Source organism: Talpa occidentalis, unplaced genomic scaffold (assembly GCF_014898055.3).
Source record: "Talpa occidentalis isolate TD23 unplaced genomic scaffold, MPIMG_talOcc4v2.1 talOcc4.11, whole genome shotgun sequence".
Lineage (NCBI taxonomy): Eukaryota > Metazoa > Chordata > Mammalia > Eulipotyphla > Talpidae > Talpa > Talpa occidentalis.
The window spans coordinates 52,170,706-52,187,590 of NW_023601104.1; the positions used below are offsets into that span (position 1 = coordinate 52,170,706).

The 16,885-nt window shown below is 37.1% G+C and overlaps 1 protein-coding gene across 4 annotated transcripts in view; it reads right to left on the reverse strand.

Moving 5' to 3' along the window:
* SLC25A21 (solute carrier family 25 member 21) overlaps nt 1–16,885 on the reverse strand; it is a 439,643-nt gene that overhangs the window by 109,031 nt on the left and 313,727 nt on the right. For all 4 annotated transcript variants that reach the window (XM_037501835.2, XM_054689960.1, XM_054689951.1 and 1 more), the window contains one exon: nt 11,063–11,146. In XM_037501835.2, the coding sequence (XP_037357732.2) occupies nt 11,063–11,146 (84 nt within the window). The remainder of the gene's footprint in view (nt 1–11,062; nt 11,147–16,885) is intronic.

Consider the following 16,885-nt stretch of genomic DNA (forward strand, 5'->3'; position numbering starts at 1 on the left):
AATTCTAATAGACCATGAAACATTAGATGAGTTAATAAAATTTTAGGCCTTGGTTGACTTATGGATAAATGGGATGAAAGATGAAAGATGAAAGATGGTTTTTTCCCATAAGTTATTGTGAGAATGACATGAGTTAAAGTCAGTGAAACAAACAGTAAAGTGCCTGCTACCTGGCGAATCACTATTTTAGTTGTTAAAAATGATTTTAAAAAAAGTATGATTTCTCTCATCAAAAAACATATGTATTATTATTTCTATACCTTTTCAATCAAGTAATTATAATATTGAGTACTTGCTACTATACAGCAGTAGGATAAAACATGGTCCCTAATATTTAAGAACTTACCAACAGTAAGTTACTTGCTGACAATATAATAGTAGGTTGAAGACTTTCCTAATGAGTTCTTATTTTCTGTTATAGTATTTTTGAAGATTTAGCAGATTTCAGGAATCTGATGGTGCAATTCCCTTTCTTTTCCTTTCTTGAACATATTTATTGTATCATTTTAAAAAAGCCCCTGCCTGTTAAAACTAGAATTATCATGTGATACAGCAATTCAACTTCTGTGTATCTATCAAAAAAACTGAAGGCAATTGAAGAAATAATTGTATATCCATGTTCATCTCAGCATTTTTTGTAATAGCCAAAAAGTGACAACAACCCAAATGTTCAATGGCATATGAGTGAATAAACAAAATGTGGTTTATACACACAATGGGGTATTATTCAGTCTTAAAAAGGAAGGAAATTCTGACGCTTGCTACAGCATGTAAAAACATTGAAGACACTATGCTAAGTGAAATATGCCAGTCACAAAAAAGATAAATATCATACTACTCCACTTCCATGAAATACCTAAAGTAGTTTCAATTAATAAAGAAAATAGAGTGGTAGTTTCCAGGGCCTGGAGTAGGGAGGAATAGGAGTTATTGTTTGATGGTTACAGAGTTCAATTTAGGAATATTAAAAACTCTGGCGATAGATGATGGTTACGACTTCACAGAAAAGTAAATGTACTTAATGCCACTGAACTATATACTTAAACATATTAAAAATTATAAATTTGGGCCTCCTCTGGTGGCGCAGTGGTTGAGTGCTGGGCTGCGAGGCTGCCTGCAGCCTCTGCAGCGCCGATTCATTCCCTGGCCACTGGCAAGGGTCCCACGCACACAGAAAAAAATTATAAATTTTACATTATGTATATTGATCACAGTAAAAATTTAATTGAACTAAAAAATCTCTGTCTGATAATTTCAACATTTGAATCACACCACACCTAGTACCAAGGCACCCATAGCCCCCACCCCATCCCCATAGTGCTTTGGGCCCCCTCCACATTTTGCTCTTCACCCTCCCCTTAACCCTTCATAGCCTAATTCTACAATCTGATTTCTAGGTTTTGTTATTGGTTTGTTTTTATCTCTTTCCTTCTGACTTATTGTGCTTAGCCTTATCTCCACCAGTACCATCCATGTTGTCAAAAATGGCAAGATTTAATCTTTTTTAATAGCTAAGTAATATTCCATTGTGTATACATACTCCATCTTTCTAATTCACTCATCTTTCCTTGGGCACTTAGGTTATTTCCATGACTTGGCTATTGTAGACAGTAATGCAATGAACATAGGGGTGCAAATATCCCTTCAAAGTAGTCTTTTTGCAATCTTCAGGTAGCTAAGTAGGAGTGGAATTGATGCACCATATGGTGGATCTCTTAATATTTTGAGGAACCTTCATACCGTTTTCCATAGTGTCTGGGCCAGTCTACATTCCCACCAACAGTGCTAAGAGGGTTCTTTTTCCAGATCCTTGCCAACACTTGCTATCAGTTCTTCTAGGTTATTGAACTTACTTGCATACAAATATTCTTAATAATCTCTTACATTCTTCTGTATTTCTGAGACGTCTGTTTTAACTTTTTGTCTTTCATTTCTGATTTTATTCATTAGTATTTTCTTTCCTTTGTCTTTGTAGGCCTACTTAGTGGTTTTTCTGTTTTGTTTATTTTTTTTATTTCATTGATCTTTTGGACTTTCTAATTTTAATTTTAATTTTTATTATTTCCTTCCTTCTACTAGCTTCTGGTTTGTTTGTTTGTTTTGCTAGTTCCTTAAGATGAAAGGTAAGACTATTTGAGTTCTTGTTTCTTGATGTGGGCCTATACTGGTCTATATTTTACTCATAGTACTGCTATTTTTTCTGTTTCCTATAGATCCTGAAAGGCTGTATCTTCATTTTCATTTGTCACAGGTATTTTTAAATTTCTTCTTTGATTTCCTCATTAACCCAAGAGCTGTTCAGTAGTGTGTTACTCGGTTTCCACATCAGAGGTTTTTCCTCTAAGTATTTTGAATATGTCATCCAATTCTCTCCTTGCTTATGAGTTTTTCTCAGAGAAGTCAGATATAAGTCTGGCATGGGTTGTATATCCATGGCAGGGGTATTTTCATAGGTTACCTGCTTTTTATCCCTAACTATCCTTAGTATTTCATCTTTGTATTGAACTTTGGAAGTTTCACTATCATATGACCTGGTGTAAGTCTCATTACGTTAGATAACCTGGTATTCTTTTGGTTCATAGACTTTATATTTAGTTCCTTCCTCAGGTTCAAGAAGTTTTCCTTTATTATTCCTCTGAATAAATTTGCTGTTCCCTTCTTTTTCTCTTCCCTTTCTGGGATACCCATTGCTCTTATATTGCCTTTCTTAATGTAGTTAGATAATTCTCAAAGTGTTTCTTCATTTTCTTCTTTCATGTTTCTCTGAATTAAGCTCATGCAGTTAGTGTTAACCTTAACTTGTACCCTAAGACTTCTTTTTGGAGATGGTTGTGTCTTGAGGATCATGGACCTTTATCTCGTTCTTATGGGACGATGGTGCCATAATTCAGAACATATCTTAGTCCAATTAAATTTTACCCAAGACACATTTTCCTAAGTTAAACCTTTGTATTTTTTTGAGTATCAATATTATTCTGGGGATATCACTAATCTTTCAGCTAAAGTTTTATGGTTTGTACAATGTAACCAACCATCTCTTCCCCACTTTCCCCAGAAGCTGTTTTGCCAAGCAAGATAAGATATGTATTACATTGCTTTGAACCAATAGAGAAAATGGTATAAATCTGAGGTGTTCTATTATTATCCATACTATTATGAAGTTATTGACAGAGCAAGGAGCATGATCCAAATACAGAAGACCCTGGATGAAGCCCTACCCCAACAAATACCAACTGTAGAACTTCTTTAATAACACTTATCATTTTCTTGACCAGATAACTAGAAATGGCCCTCCCTAGCTTCCTACCTTCCTGGGTTCTCATGAGCATCAAGTGAGGTAATATATGCAGACATATTTCATGAACAATAAAGGATCAAAATGGTAACAGTGGTTTTACATATAATCAGTTATATATAATAATGTCTGAACCTTCCTGCTTTCTTCTAATTTAAACCACCTGAAAGATCTATAGGAAAGATAAAGCTAAAGTCATAAGATTAAGCCCCTAAAATTCAAGGGCTGGTGACAATAGCATTATAATTGGGTGATTAAACAGATTCTTAAGCAGTAATTGAATTGAAACAGGCATTATAATTAACACTCATGGATTCATCAATGGCATGGGACTTACTGGATTTACAGAGAAAATGTAGCCATCTGAACTATAAGCCAGTCAATTAGAATTTAAATAAATGCCTATGACATCTTAACAGTTTTCTAGAATATTAAAAATCCATATGACTTTTTCCTTTATGCAGAAAATAAGACCTCTTGCCCACTTATTACTATGCAGGTGCCTTTCTTTTTCTCCTTTTCCTAATAAAGAAGATCAACTCTGTATATATTAAATGAATAGAAGGCATTCTATCAAAAATATAGTATGTCGATGATTAATTCCACAAAATCAGACACATTCATTGGAGTCAATGATGAAGAAATAACATTAACTTCTTTAACCTTGTCTATCTCAAACCATGGCTTATTTTCTACAATAAGAGAAACAAAAGTAGAAGTGTTTTAAGAAGATTTTCTCTCCCATTCTTATCTGAAAATGTTTAATAGTCACTAGAAACAGGATTTGGGTTTTGATAAAAACATTTTTTCCTGAGGTGATTATGCTTCTAGCCCATCAGAAATCCAGAGTAAGTTAAAATAAAAGCCTGAAATTATTTCCAACTGGACATCTCCCCTCGACTACGGATCTCCACCCTCACCCACCTACCCACCCATTAACACTCCATAAAACATGGGCACATCCGCTCAGGCTCTGAACTGGACACCAACCTTCTTGAAAGACAACACTTCCACCCAAACAACTGGTCTTCCTTTCCTTCTTGTCAGCACTGTGTGCTGAGAGAGGCTGTGTTTGGTCTCTTAATCAGGCCTTGCTGACGGGCTGACATCACTGCAAACGTTTTCACTTATGCTTTGGCAACACTTAAATCTTTGCCAAAGACCAGTCAGTAAGTCAGAAAACGTTGTCAGTAAGAGGCTGGGGGAGTTGGAATGTGACTGTCAGCTAGCAATCTGTGGTGATGACAGGAGGGAAATCTAGGAGCCGAAACCATTTTAAAGGTCACTTTGTGGGCTGAACAAAAGACCTCTAATTTAGAAAAGGAAACAGAGCCTTGGGACATTGAGGCACTAGGATGAAAGCACTAGAACTGAAAGTTCACTATCTGCTGTTTGATTCTAAGACAAATTTACAACAGAATAGAGCTTAAATCAACAACTATTTTGCCTTTTCAGTGGTATAAAACAATCTGCTAAAACATAAATGCCAAATAAACTACCACTAGTCCAATTTCTTATTTTTTTTTAAATCACTGCCTATTCTTTAGTATTCTTTCTCCTCCTTTTTCCTTTCATTTTCAACCTTGAGTGGTTAAATCGTCAGAGCTGAAGTTCTCAGCAACATAAAAAATGGTTTCTGTGAAAGGTAATTACATAAACTTTAAGACTAAAAATTTATGAACATACTATATTTAAGCACTGATAAACCATTTTTAAATGGAACAAAGATCATTCAAGAAAAATAATAGTGGGCCCATGCCTGAATTGAGGTCATTTCTTCTTTCTTTCTAAAATAGGAGTTGGAAGATGAAAATGGCCTCAGTGCAGGAGCCCATCACTTATGCAATCTGCAGATAGATTTGCTATAGTTTAATCCTCCAAACTTTCACCATCTGTATTATTTTTTCTTGTTCCCTATTTTCCTGCCTAAAGAGGACACTGGTGCCATAGCTAAGAAGCCCAGACAGGCCAGAGCTAAACTGAAGCGTGGGAGCAAAAGCAGCCTGGAGTTTCTGTTTCCCTCCTCATCACCACATCAAAACAAGGGCACAGAGATCCAGTGCACAGCAAGATGACTACAAGGAATAATACTGTAATATACTCAGCTGCTGGGAGCAGATCTTACGCGTTCTTGCTATACATACAAAAATGGGAAATAGATGAAATGACAGATGTGTTAGCAAATCCTATTGTGGTAATTATTCACAACATATATGTATTAAATCATACATAACTGTACACAGTGTTATATATTAATCACATCCCAGTACAGCTGAAAACGAAAAAAAGGAACATTTAAGGGAGGTTCAGGGGGTTCCAGGAAAAGACTCTATAGTAAAACAAAAAAGAAGGGGAGAGAAAGCTCTGAAGGCACCAGGAAACTCCTCAGAGAAGTCAGCGCTCATCAGGCACCCACCAAAGACTGAATTCACTTGAGAAAACAAGGTTTAAATCCCTGTCAGCACAGTGATCTATATCAATGTGACTGTACTACAAATTATCTGCTTAGGGACAGCCCCAGGATCTAGTCATCAGTGATGTCAAAAGCCTTTCACCCAATTCCAGCTCTGCAGTGATGAGTAGATGAGTTGGTTGAGTTAGTTTCTGTTGGATGATGAAGGGGAATCTACAGAAGAGAGCGAGAGCGAGAATGAGAGCAAGATCGAGCAAGAGAGAGAAGAGCAGCAGCAACTACTGGACCTTGTGAAGTTGGAACTTGGTTTAGGAGGTGAGGATGCTGATTGCTCAAAATACCACAGTTTCTGGGAAGTGCTGGTTCCTTCACTGTCTCTTCAAACCCAGTGATTACCCTGACTTTCCCCTAAAAGTAAGAGACAGTTTCCAGGGACTACTTTACTCAAGGGTTCTATAGAATAGGTGCTTCTATTTGCATAGCGTGTTTAAAATCATCCAGCTGTGTTAGGTTAGGTAAACCACTTTTTAAAAAGTAGACCCATGAGGACACCATATTAAGCCAAAGATCTTGGAGTGGGTCTACCTATAAAAAGAAAATGCCCAAATCTCACCAGATTGTTGTTGATTTTGAGTTGTAGACATCCTGCTTCCTTTGTCTGTGTCACCAGCCACTCATTCCCCTTCTTAATGAAAACAAGAGGGAGTGATTATACCTCCTGGGGCTGTGCCATTTATGCTGTCTGAAAGGCACTTAAACGAGTGGCACATTATCTCACACATCTGGAGTTTACCAAATTAGCCAATTATGCTGGAGCTCATAAAACGAGGCCTTAAATGTCATTTAACTAGAAAATATTATAATCACCAAGTGGTCTGATTGTAAGATGATACTCGGGGCAGCATCAGTGGTTACAGAAAACAAATCGTGAAACAAAACACAGTTCAAATGCCCCCCAAATACAACCACATATTTTCTACAGTAATACTTTCTGAGGAATACCATATTTCTGAAGGCACCAGCAATCAACATGTTTCTCATTTGAAACTAAGTTTAATCTGACCTAGTTGTTTCCTAGTTATTTGCCTCAGGCAAACCAATACCCAAGAATTTTTCTTGTAAGAAAAGGAAGGAACATACAAGATGAAAGTAGAGCAATGGTAAAGCATAAACTTATCAGAGATATGGAGCTGTCTGTAAGGGCCATGAGGGAATTAAGAATCTTGAGTTGTCAGAAAAGTGTTTCAGAATTGGCAAGATTTGATTGACTGAATGCACACTGGTCTCCTAGAGCTTTTATACTTGACTTAAGACACAAAAGCTGCTTTACATGGTTATGTGATTTGAAGGTGAGATTACCAAAAGTTTTATAATAGCTATTTAGAACTTAGGAGACAAATAAAACTTTGGGGCTTAAACAGCCACTGCTTCCATATTGTCTTCCTTTCATTCAATAATTAATGAAATTTAGCGTATGTGACATGTTAAAATGGAAAAAAAAAATGGTATGACACTAATACCTGTGTGACTTTAGGCACATTGTGTAACTTCTTATTTCTCTTCAGTTACCTTATACAAAATACATAATCTGTGTTGTACTGACCATAATACATGAAAAAGTCCCTCATACATTGCCTGGTACACCGAGAAAGATAAATATTAGTTTTATGTCTTTCTTTCCTATGTCACCAGAATATCTTAAGTTCGGCTTAACTCTTTTTCTCCTTATTTGAGGAAGAGTGACTAGTAGGTGCTTTCAGAGGAGGAAGACTAAGGGGTGGGTGGTCCTGGTTTTTATTAGCGTCATTTGTAATCTACTCACTGATTGTTGAACATCTCAATCACTCTCTTGAAAGGAATGACAAGTACAAAAGAGACTAGAAAAACTTTCTGGAGATACTCTGAAGCAAGAGGAAGTGAGGCATGGTATATGAACAAATGGTAAATGGAGATACCAGGCACTGTCTGCCTAGAGAATTTACAAAATGAAACTTACGGGTTTGAGAGGCCCTAATCAACTAAGCTATATCTTAATGTCTTTTGGGCTCACTATTATGGAAGAGGGAATTGTTAGTTTATTTTACCAAACAAGAGAAAGATGAAGAATCACAGTGAAAATGGAGGCATTCTCAATAGTGACAGTGTCTTTCCTCTGAGTTCTCCTTTCTCTGTTGAGGAAACAGTGATGGTCTGTTTCCATATAACAGAAATTCCTATTCAGAATTTGGAAGAATTTTTTAAAATGTAATTTCATCTCTGCAAAACTGGGTAGAGAAACTTTGTCTTTAATAAAAATGAAATGGATCTATGCTTTAAAGAAGAAAAATAATTTTAAAAGAAGCAAAAGGATTTGGGGGTCTTGTGATTGAGTTATTGTCCTTGGAAAACATTTGAATTCTGGGCAAAGGTGGGGAACTGCATCTCTAAGATGCTGAAGCATACCATTTCACTTTCTTAAAGCAGGAAAATGGGAGAGCTGTGCAGATTCTAAGGTCACTAACAGACCTTAAGGTGTTTAAATGACAAGAAGGACTAGCTTTCAAAAAAAACCCTTACCTTGAAGGAGACAGGAAAAGCTAGAAGGGGTGAATTCTCCTAGTGATGCTAATCATCAAACTAACATGATCTCCCTGCAAAGACCAGACTGACTCTATGCACCTGAGTGAGAGAAACTTTGAAAGCAAAGTGCACTCCAAGAGCTAAATAAGAAAATTAAATGGAACTGCTTTCACTGGGGAAAAAAATTCAAAGCAGCATGTGTTAAAAGGTTTTCTTTCTTTTCTTCTTCTTTTTCTAACCTAAGGCTACGAAAAGCTCTTGCTCTGTAACAAAAATAACGGGCAGCTTTTTCTTTTGTATTTTTACAAATATTTCCATCTCTAAAACTGGGGTTCTCTGGTTTTTGGCTAAAAATATGTCCAGATCTAAAGACATTACAGAAGGAATGTCAATTTGCTCTAGAAGCAATTATATATACAGACTAGGAAAAGACCAATTTTACTATACAAGGACCACACAAACTGTATGTTTGTTATATTACTTGATATCAAAGGAGAAACATCAAATTTTTCCTAGAACACACATGGAATGAAGAGCCTGACTAAGAACTCCCACATCCAATTCAGTGATATCTGTTACAGCTTACAGAACTTGGCAGTGCTGACATAATTGTTTTAATGGAAAGGGACACTTATATTGACTACATAATGCACTGGGTGTTTTTTTTACTTTATATTTTGGGTAACATGGACACAATTTTGACCCAGTGTTTTTTTTTTTTAAAGATTTATTTATTTATGCATACAAGAGCTGGGGTACGGGTCAGAGATGCAGGGGGCGAGAGGATCCACCAGAGACAGAGTGGGGAACAGAACAGGCAGACTGACTGAAATACGTTGCTGAGGGGAGCAGCGGACAAGTCAGGAGAGGTTTACCTCGCCATGTGGGTTGCTCCCTGGCCGGCTGGGGATCCAACTCTTGCTGCAGTGGCTGTGGGTTGCTTCATAGTGCAGTGCTTAACCCCTTGCGCCACTAGGGAGGCCCTGATCCCAGTGTTCATAAATGCAGGTATATAACCAATGTAGGCACTTAAGTACCACATCACCAGAGTAATGGCCAGAATTTGCTGAGCCTTTGTCACGAGTGTGTGTGTGTGTGTGTGTGTGTGTGTGTGTGTATAAGAAAATAAAGTTAACCTAAGAGAAATGGGCAAAGGACACAAATAAACAATTCATGAATGAAATGATACGTAATGATATAAAAGTATGGTCAATCCCATTAGAGCCAAAAGGATACTAACACAGTTTTATTTTTCACCTATTACATTATAAACAGGAGATGCATATGACTGACAGTTACAAGAAATCATAATCAGTAATGTTTGAGGGGTTGTGGGGAATGAGAACTCTTAAACATTAAGGGTATAATATCAGTATATACTTCTTGGAAGATTATTTTCCTACTCTTATATAAAAAGTACCTACCACTAAATTCCCTAAACCCATAGCTAGCTACACTGAAACACACACACACACACACACACACACACACACACACACATGTGCAAAAATAATAGCATGAGAATGAATATAGCATGAATAACATAGCATGAATATTAGCATGCGAATATTAATTAATTAATGTGGATTATTTACTATGCTGTTGTCAAAAATAATATACCTTCATTTGAGCTTCCGTGGTGGCCCAGGGGTTAAGTCTCAGCGCTATCACCACAACAGCCTGAGTTCGATCCCCAGGCAGGGAGCTGACCCACATGGCACAGCAGACCTCTCCTGTCTCACTCAGTGCTCCCCTCAGCAGTGTATTTCAATAGATCTGCCATTTCTGCTCCCCACTCTGTCTGTGATGAATCTTCTCACCCCTGTACCTCTGACCTACACTCAAGTTCCTCTACACATAAATAAATAAATAAATAAATAAATAAATCTTTTTTTTAAGACTATATCTGCATGGAACAATATTCATGATACATGTTTGACTTAAGCAATTAGCAAAGTAGTAATACTATACAGTACAGTATATAATCTGTCAGAAGGGGTAGTGGTTAGATCTTCATGGACTAGGGGTCAAATAGATGTGAAATGGAGTTCCAATTTAATTACCTACGAAATATGTAAAACATACTAACTTTACTGAATCTGGGTTTCTTTATCTGTCCAAATGGAACGGATTCTAACAGAAGATGCCTCACAGAGATATAAGAATTCCTCATACACAGTAGAGCTAAATGCATGGTATTATTTTTGTATAATTATTATTTTCAACCAATTTTCTTATGAAATCAGCCTCAAAAAAGCAAACCTGATATCCTTTGGAAAATTATGCTGGATAATATCTTTAACCGAATCTATACATTAAAGACAATTTTAACTAATCAAAATATTCTATTAACCAGGTCACTTAACAGATAGGACGATTAATTTGACATGTCAAATTTTGATATAGAACTGTTTTGACTGAATAATCATAGAATACAATGAAAAAAAGAAATACATTTAGGCATTATATTTAAGTACCAAAATAACTATTATATTTAGGCAATCCTAATTATGAGAACCTCAAAAAGTCCTTAATGGCACATATTAAAAACTAACCTCAGGTCATCAATTAATTATAATAATATTAATATTTTTGTGGTAGTTATTATTGTATTTATATTTAGTTTTCACTTGGGTTATTAGGGAAAACACACAAAAAGTAGGACACTACCCTTTAAAAGATTCTCCCCTATAAAGATAGGAAAATAAGCCATTCAAACTGAGGACATAAGTTATGTAGTGATAAATTGAAACTCCTATACAGCATAGAATCTGTACAGGAAGCACCATACATACCCTTCTGTGCGGAAAATCATTCGAAAGCTGTCTCCTAAGCTTTTATAACTATGTGGATCAGTTGCACGTCTCTGGATCTGGAATCTAGAAACAGAATCAAACAAACCAAAAATATCCAAGTTAAATAGTTTTTCTCATTTTTCAAAGTCTTAGGAAACTCAGCTTTTACAGATTAATCTAAAATATTTTGGGTCTTGCTATATATTTTATTGATTTATTTGCTTTATATAATCTTTACCTTATTTTGTGGCCTTAAAATCATGACATTTCTCTGTACTTTAAGTGAAACTGTAGAAAAGTTTTTTTTGTTTTTTTTTTCCAATCTGTTTCTTAACCAGGCAGATGCACCCTGGGGCATTTATATTTTTTTTCTTTCGTGAAAAGCATACACAGATGTCAAAGATTGTTTTAACATATAATTCGGAAATCTGAAGATGCATATGAAACAAATAAGTAGCTCTATTTCTTATCTTAATTAGTGTTCCTTGATGGTAATTTAATACAAAGGTTAAGAATACAGAGCAGCTAATATGGCCTAACTTTGATCCTGATTATGACTTTGGAATTCATTCTGGCAGACAGAAGCCTGCGCTTAGAACAAGAGTTAGAGTTGTATGGCTGAATGGCCGGTGACCAGGACTTATCATGGACAGAGTTGGTTTTTGTGGGTGTTTAGGCCACTGAACCTTCACAGAAGCAAGGTGCTCTGCATAGAGTTGGTGCTGAATAAAATGCATCCCACTCCAGAAAGCTCGATTTTTCTTTTTTCTTTTGGGTATGATCATGCATTTCAGAGCACCTTCAAAATGTGGAAGTTTCCATTGTATAGGTCTTAACTTTGGATTTTGAATTTTGCCCTGGGGTTTTTCTCCTAAAGATATTTATGACAGGTACTCTCATTCCCCCTACATCTCATTTGGTCTCTATTTTTGCTTTCTTTAGTCTGTCTATATCAGTACAGCTAGCTCATTTACACTGCTCTAGATCCAGGGGAACACTGGATGTGTGTGAGACCACTGGATCAGAAGACTCAGTAAGCAGATATTTGTTTAAAATCAAGAATATGACTTGATGGTCAGGTGGATGGACACTATTTGTTGTTTTTGAACTCAGTGCATGTAGATCAGATAGCTTGGTATTTACAAAACAAATGAGTTAACTCTAAGCACAAAATGTACAATAGGAAATCTATATGTAGGTTTATATACAAATAACTGAGAGCAGCAAAATATGATTCTTCAAAAAAAGCATCTCCATCTCTGTATTTGCTTATTTATAAGCTACAGTCATTGTTCAGTATGAAACTTCTTAAGTCTAATTGGGAAATTTAAAACTCTAACTGTTCTTTTAAGAAAAATGATTTAAAATTGTAATACTTTTACAATTGTAATTACATGCTCATACATATTTCTCATAATGTCTATAAGAATTTCCATTAAAATCATTTGCCTTTATCAATTCCTTTCTGGATTGCTAAGTATTTTTAAAAACGTTTCCCATATTATATAAGATGCTACTGGTTTTACAAAAATCCAGGGCATTACCATTACTCTCAAGAAATACAATAAATATAAAACATGAGAAAAAAATAATTAACAACATGAGGAAGAATATCCAAAATGCCTAGTAGCACCAGTCCCAAGTTGCCCAGGTGTTTATCAGGGGAGCAATTACTGTTTTCTGTGGAGGCTCAGGAAGGACTTCAGGAAGGAGAAGGGATTTAAGTTGGTCCTTGTGGGATTCAGAGAGGTAAAAAGAGTTAGCCAGGGGGAGCACTCCAGGTGGGGAGAAAGGAAGGCCAGTTAGGGGAAGCTGCCCTTTCAAGAGAAGTGAGAGGAAACACTCCTCCCTCCAGCCCTCCCACTCCCAATAATCTTTGCTGAGTTTCCTTCAGGACAGATGTCACAGCTGTCTGTTGGAGGACTCAGCTGCTCAGGGTGGGTGGAGACCCAACCTGGTTGGAGGAGGGTATTTATGTCACAGATAAGTCAAAGTCTAATATAGAGCATTTGACCCTTTCCTGCTCCTCAGCTGAGCATTTCCACTAATTTTGGTTGGCGAGTCTCACAGGTAAGTGGGCCTAGAAGATTCTGAAAGAGGCAGGAGAGGGACCAACCCTAGTTCCTCGTTTACTACCTGGGTTAGAGACATAAGCTCTGGCGATGATGTCTGCCTGCTCAGGTAGTACCAAGGTGGGTCTTCTGTCAGCTCACACAAAGATGCACACAGAGTACAGTTTTTTCATAATTAACTAGTTCTGACTACTGGGAGTCTAGGAACTTCCTTCACTAATTGCAATTTCTTTTTTCAAAATCCAGCAGATAAAGTTTTCATTCTTTTTCAGTTAATGTGTCCTGAACACTATGCATTAGGTACTCCACTGTTCAGGGTGTTATAAAGAAATAAAATATAACCCACCCCTTTATAAATATATACAGTTAGGTGAAGGAGATGTACAAATAGATGATTACCATATGCAAAAAATATTTTGGAATACTATTTCAGAGGATCATATGTCAGCCAATGAGTTTTACTGACACCGAATAAACACTAGTTTCACTCTTATTGGAGATGATCTCTGTCACGGACTGTGGCCGGCAGAGAAGAGTACTTTGCAGAGAGAGACACTGGAGGGAAGACAAAGGAAGGATATCTTTGGGCTAAATATCTGTGATTAAATGCTATCCACCCATTTAGAACAGGCAACATAGGCAGTCTGTGGAATCCTTGAGGAGTGTTCCATTTGGAAACTGTCTGATGAGTGACGCTGTGTTAATTACAAACAGGAGTGGCAGCTTCAAAATGACATTAAATGAGCTGTGTTGCATTGCAGAGCAATGCAAAAGGATGAGCAGGCATAGTAAACACTAATTCCTCTGTAAAGCCTCCCCACTACTCTTTATTATGCTAAAGCATTTGGAGGTCCCATTAAACAGGCTAAGGCAAGTACAGTTGTCTCTTACACGATGCATCTGACACATGGCATGTCCACACTTTGCAGAGAAAGTACATGCAGTATTTAGTTGTACTACACATGACTTATTCTGATCACAGAGTTATCAGTTCTTTTAAGGAATCTGTTTCAAGTTGATATAATTATAGTGTATTTTGGTTAATCATGTAAAACAGCAATTTCCTTCTTCCTCTCCACTGCATTTCAGCAACTTAAAAGGTTTCTCTCTTGGACTAGAGCTTTACATCAGCATTTTCCAAGCTGCATTCTGTTCTTACAAATTCTCTATATGCGCTGGGAGACAATTTTCCAGTTACGTAATACAACTCTTTGTAAAATTACAAAGGCTAAGCCACACTACTCTTGATTGTGTTTAGAAGAAAAGGTTGGACCTTTCCATTGTCCTAATAAAAGCAACTTAGACACATCTGGAATCTCCATCTGAGTAACTTCTTTTATTAGAATGAAATCTTGCTGCCAAACTGGCAAATTGGACAATGGAGTAATACTTGAGAAATATTCAGGGCCTAACATCCATTCAAAGTGAAATACATAGGAAACAGTATCACTCAAGCCCTGTGCTTCATTGCCCAGGAGTCAGCGATCCCATCTACCGAGGTACCAGGGAGCACTTCTACCAAAGGGAAAGACAACCTACCATGTTCTCTGTGCCATATACATGAACTACCAGAGTCAGGAGGATAGCATTTGCAAGCGATCAAGCCCATTTTTAAAAGTCAAAGGAAGTTCTCACCAAAACATTTTTCTCTAGACTTGTTAAGAACCATGACATTTCCCACTGATTTAATTGTGTGCTCAGTCATTGATTCCAAATTTTAAAGTAGTCTGTGGCTGATTCTCAGCATAGTTACCAATGGCACTGGAGGCATTCAGATTGTCAGAGCTCTTCATAAGATAGGGCCATAAAAAAAAGTGTGCAAGAAATAAAACAACTTTAATACTTTGAGATTATTTGAAAATTCCAAAATTTAGGCAATGTCTTTGTTTCTAAAGTAATATCTCTATAGATTTCCCTTGCTATCTTGAGATCATTTCTATTTGGTATAATTTGGTAAGACTATTTTTTAGGCTGGGAATGCTAAAAATTTTTCCATATAAATTACTGGTAATAATATTCCCAGGACCGTCAAAAGACCTACCAGTTCATACCATATTGGAACATTAATGCTATTTTCAAATAGCAGGAGAAACCTGTGCCATCTTCTTAAAAATACTGATGGCCAGTGGAGTCTATTTTGGGACTAGAGGCTTCAGGACACACACACAAACACACAAGTGGATATAGATGCATATATACATATATATCTAATATATTACTATAAAGGTCAGCAATTGAGTTATAAGGAATCAAATTGGGGTAGGTGATGAGGGTTGTCCTGAAGCTACGTATGTGCAACACAAACTCTCTTATTTAGTTAGAATGTATAATTATTTGTGGTGTTTTAAGGGAGAAAATCTATGGAGATTTTGGGGGTGGGATGGGGAGAAAAGCCATCAAACCATCTCTTTGGTATCGCTACTACTTCTAAACAAGACAGTGAGTCAGGGGAAAGTGCCTTGTAGCATCATCTCCAGGTCATTTTCCAGTTCAATACTGTTGTACTCACCCCTGCTTTCCCCAAGTCAACCCTCTTCCAGAAAAGCGTTCATACTAGTCATGGATCCTTACTGTGGCTTGTATGTTGATACACTGTCTCTGAACTTGCCCCCTGCTGAAGGGATTCCAGCTATCAAGGAGAGGCTAGGAAGACTTGGTGTGGTTTAGGCTGGGTTTATGTGGCTCTTACCACCAAATACTCCCCTAAGTGAACCTCTTTTTCCTGGGTAGAATTTTATGCTATGTTATACACGAGGCCACATAAAAATTACACCTTTGTGTCAGAGGAGTTGAGGCATATTGGGGAAATGAGACACAGACTAGGAGTCACCAGATATAATCCCAGTGTTGCCAGTGATAAATAGTATAAATGGGTGAGATTTGTAATTTAATCCCTCTTTGCTTTTCTCCTCAGGAGTAAAATGGAAGAGCAGACATGATACTTTGTTGAAGGGACAGTGATACACAGACTTAATATTTGATTTTAGCCATCAGAGAGAAGAGACATCTCATTTTGTTTTGTAAAACCCCAAATTTCAGATTTCACAGGGATGGGAGACCACTAATAAAAACTGTACATTGACAGTAAGTGATGAATCTAATGAAACTCCCTGCAGAGATCTTTGTAAATGTGCTATGAACAAAGATTATTAGTAATTACCAGACTGCTACACGTGCTCCTTAATAAGCACTTAAGAAATCCACTAATGAATCAGAGATTAACAGACTAAAGGTTTGCAATTACAGAACACATTAAAGGGATAACTGTAGGGAGATTAAATAAAGATTTTTTTAACTCTCTGTAATTAGCGTATTTTACTGAAATAAGATGTTGCTCCTACAGAGTATGTTTGCTCTCTTACTGGTTGACTGAGCATGGCCAAAGTCAGACTGAACGTGCAAAGACACGTCTGAGGTTTTGAAATTGAAATGTACACACCCGCCCACCAACTTTGGAAAAAGGCCCTAGAAAGCACTTCTCTAGAAACATTGCCACTGCATGTGTTAGTATCCTGTACGCTGAGAAATCAGCTACCAGGAGAAGAAACACCCTTGGCCCCCGAAAGGCAGATGACTGAACTGAAGGAGGAGGCAGGCTCTGCTGTCACCCATGCAGGAGACTCCGCCAGCCTGGAGAAGAGGCTGCTGGCTTTAGAGATGATCCGTCAGTTTTCTTTAGCAAGTTCTGGGGAGAATGGGTGCCCTCTAGCATTGCTCTGTGTCCATAGCCTTATTATTCCAAATTTAAGTA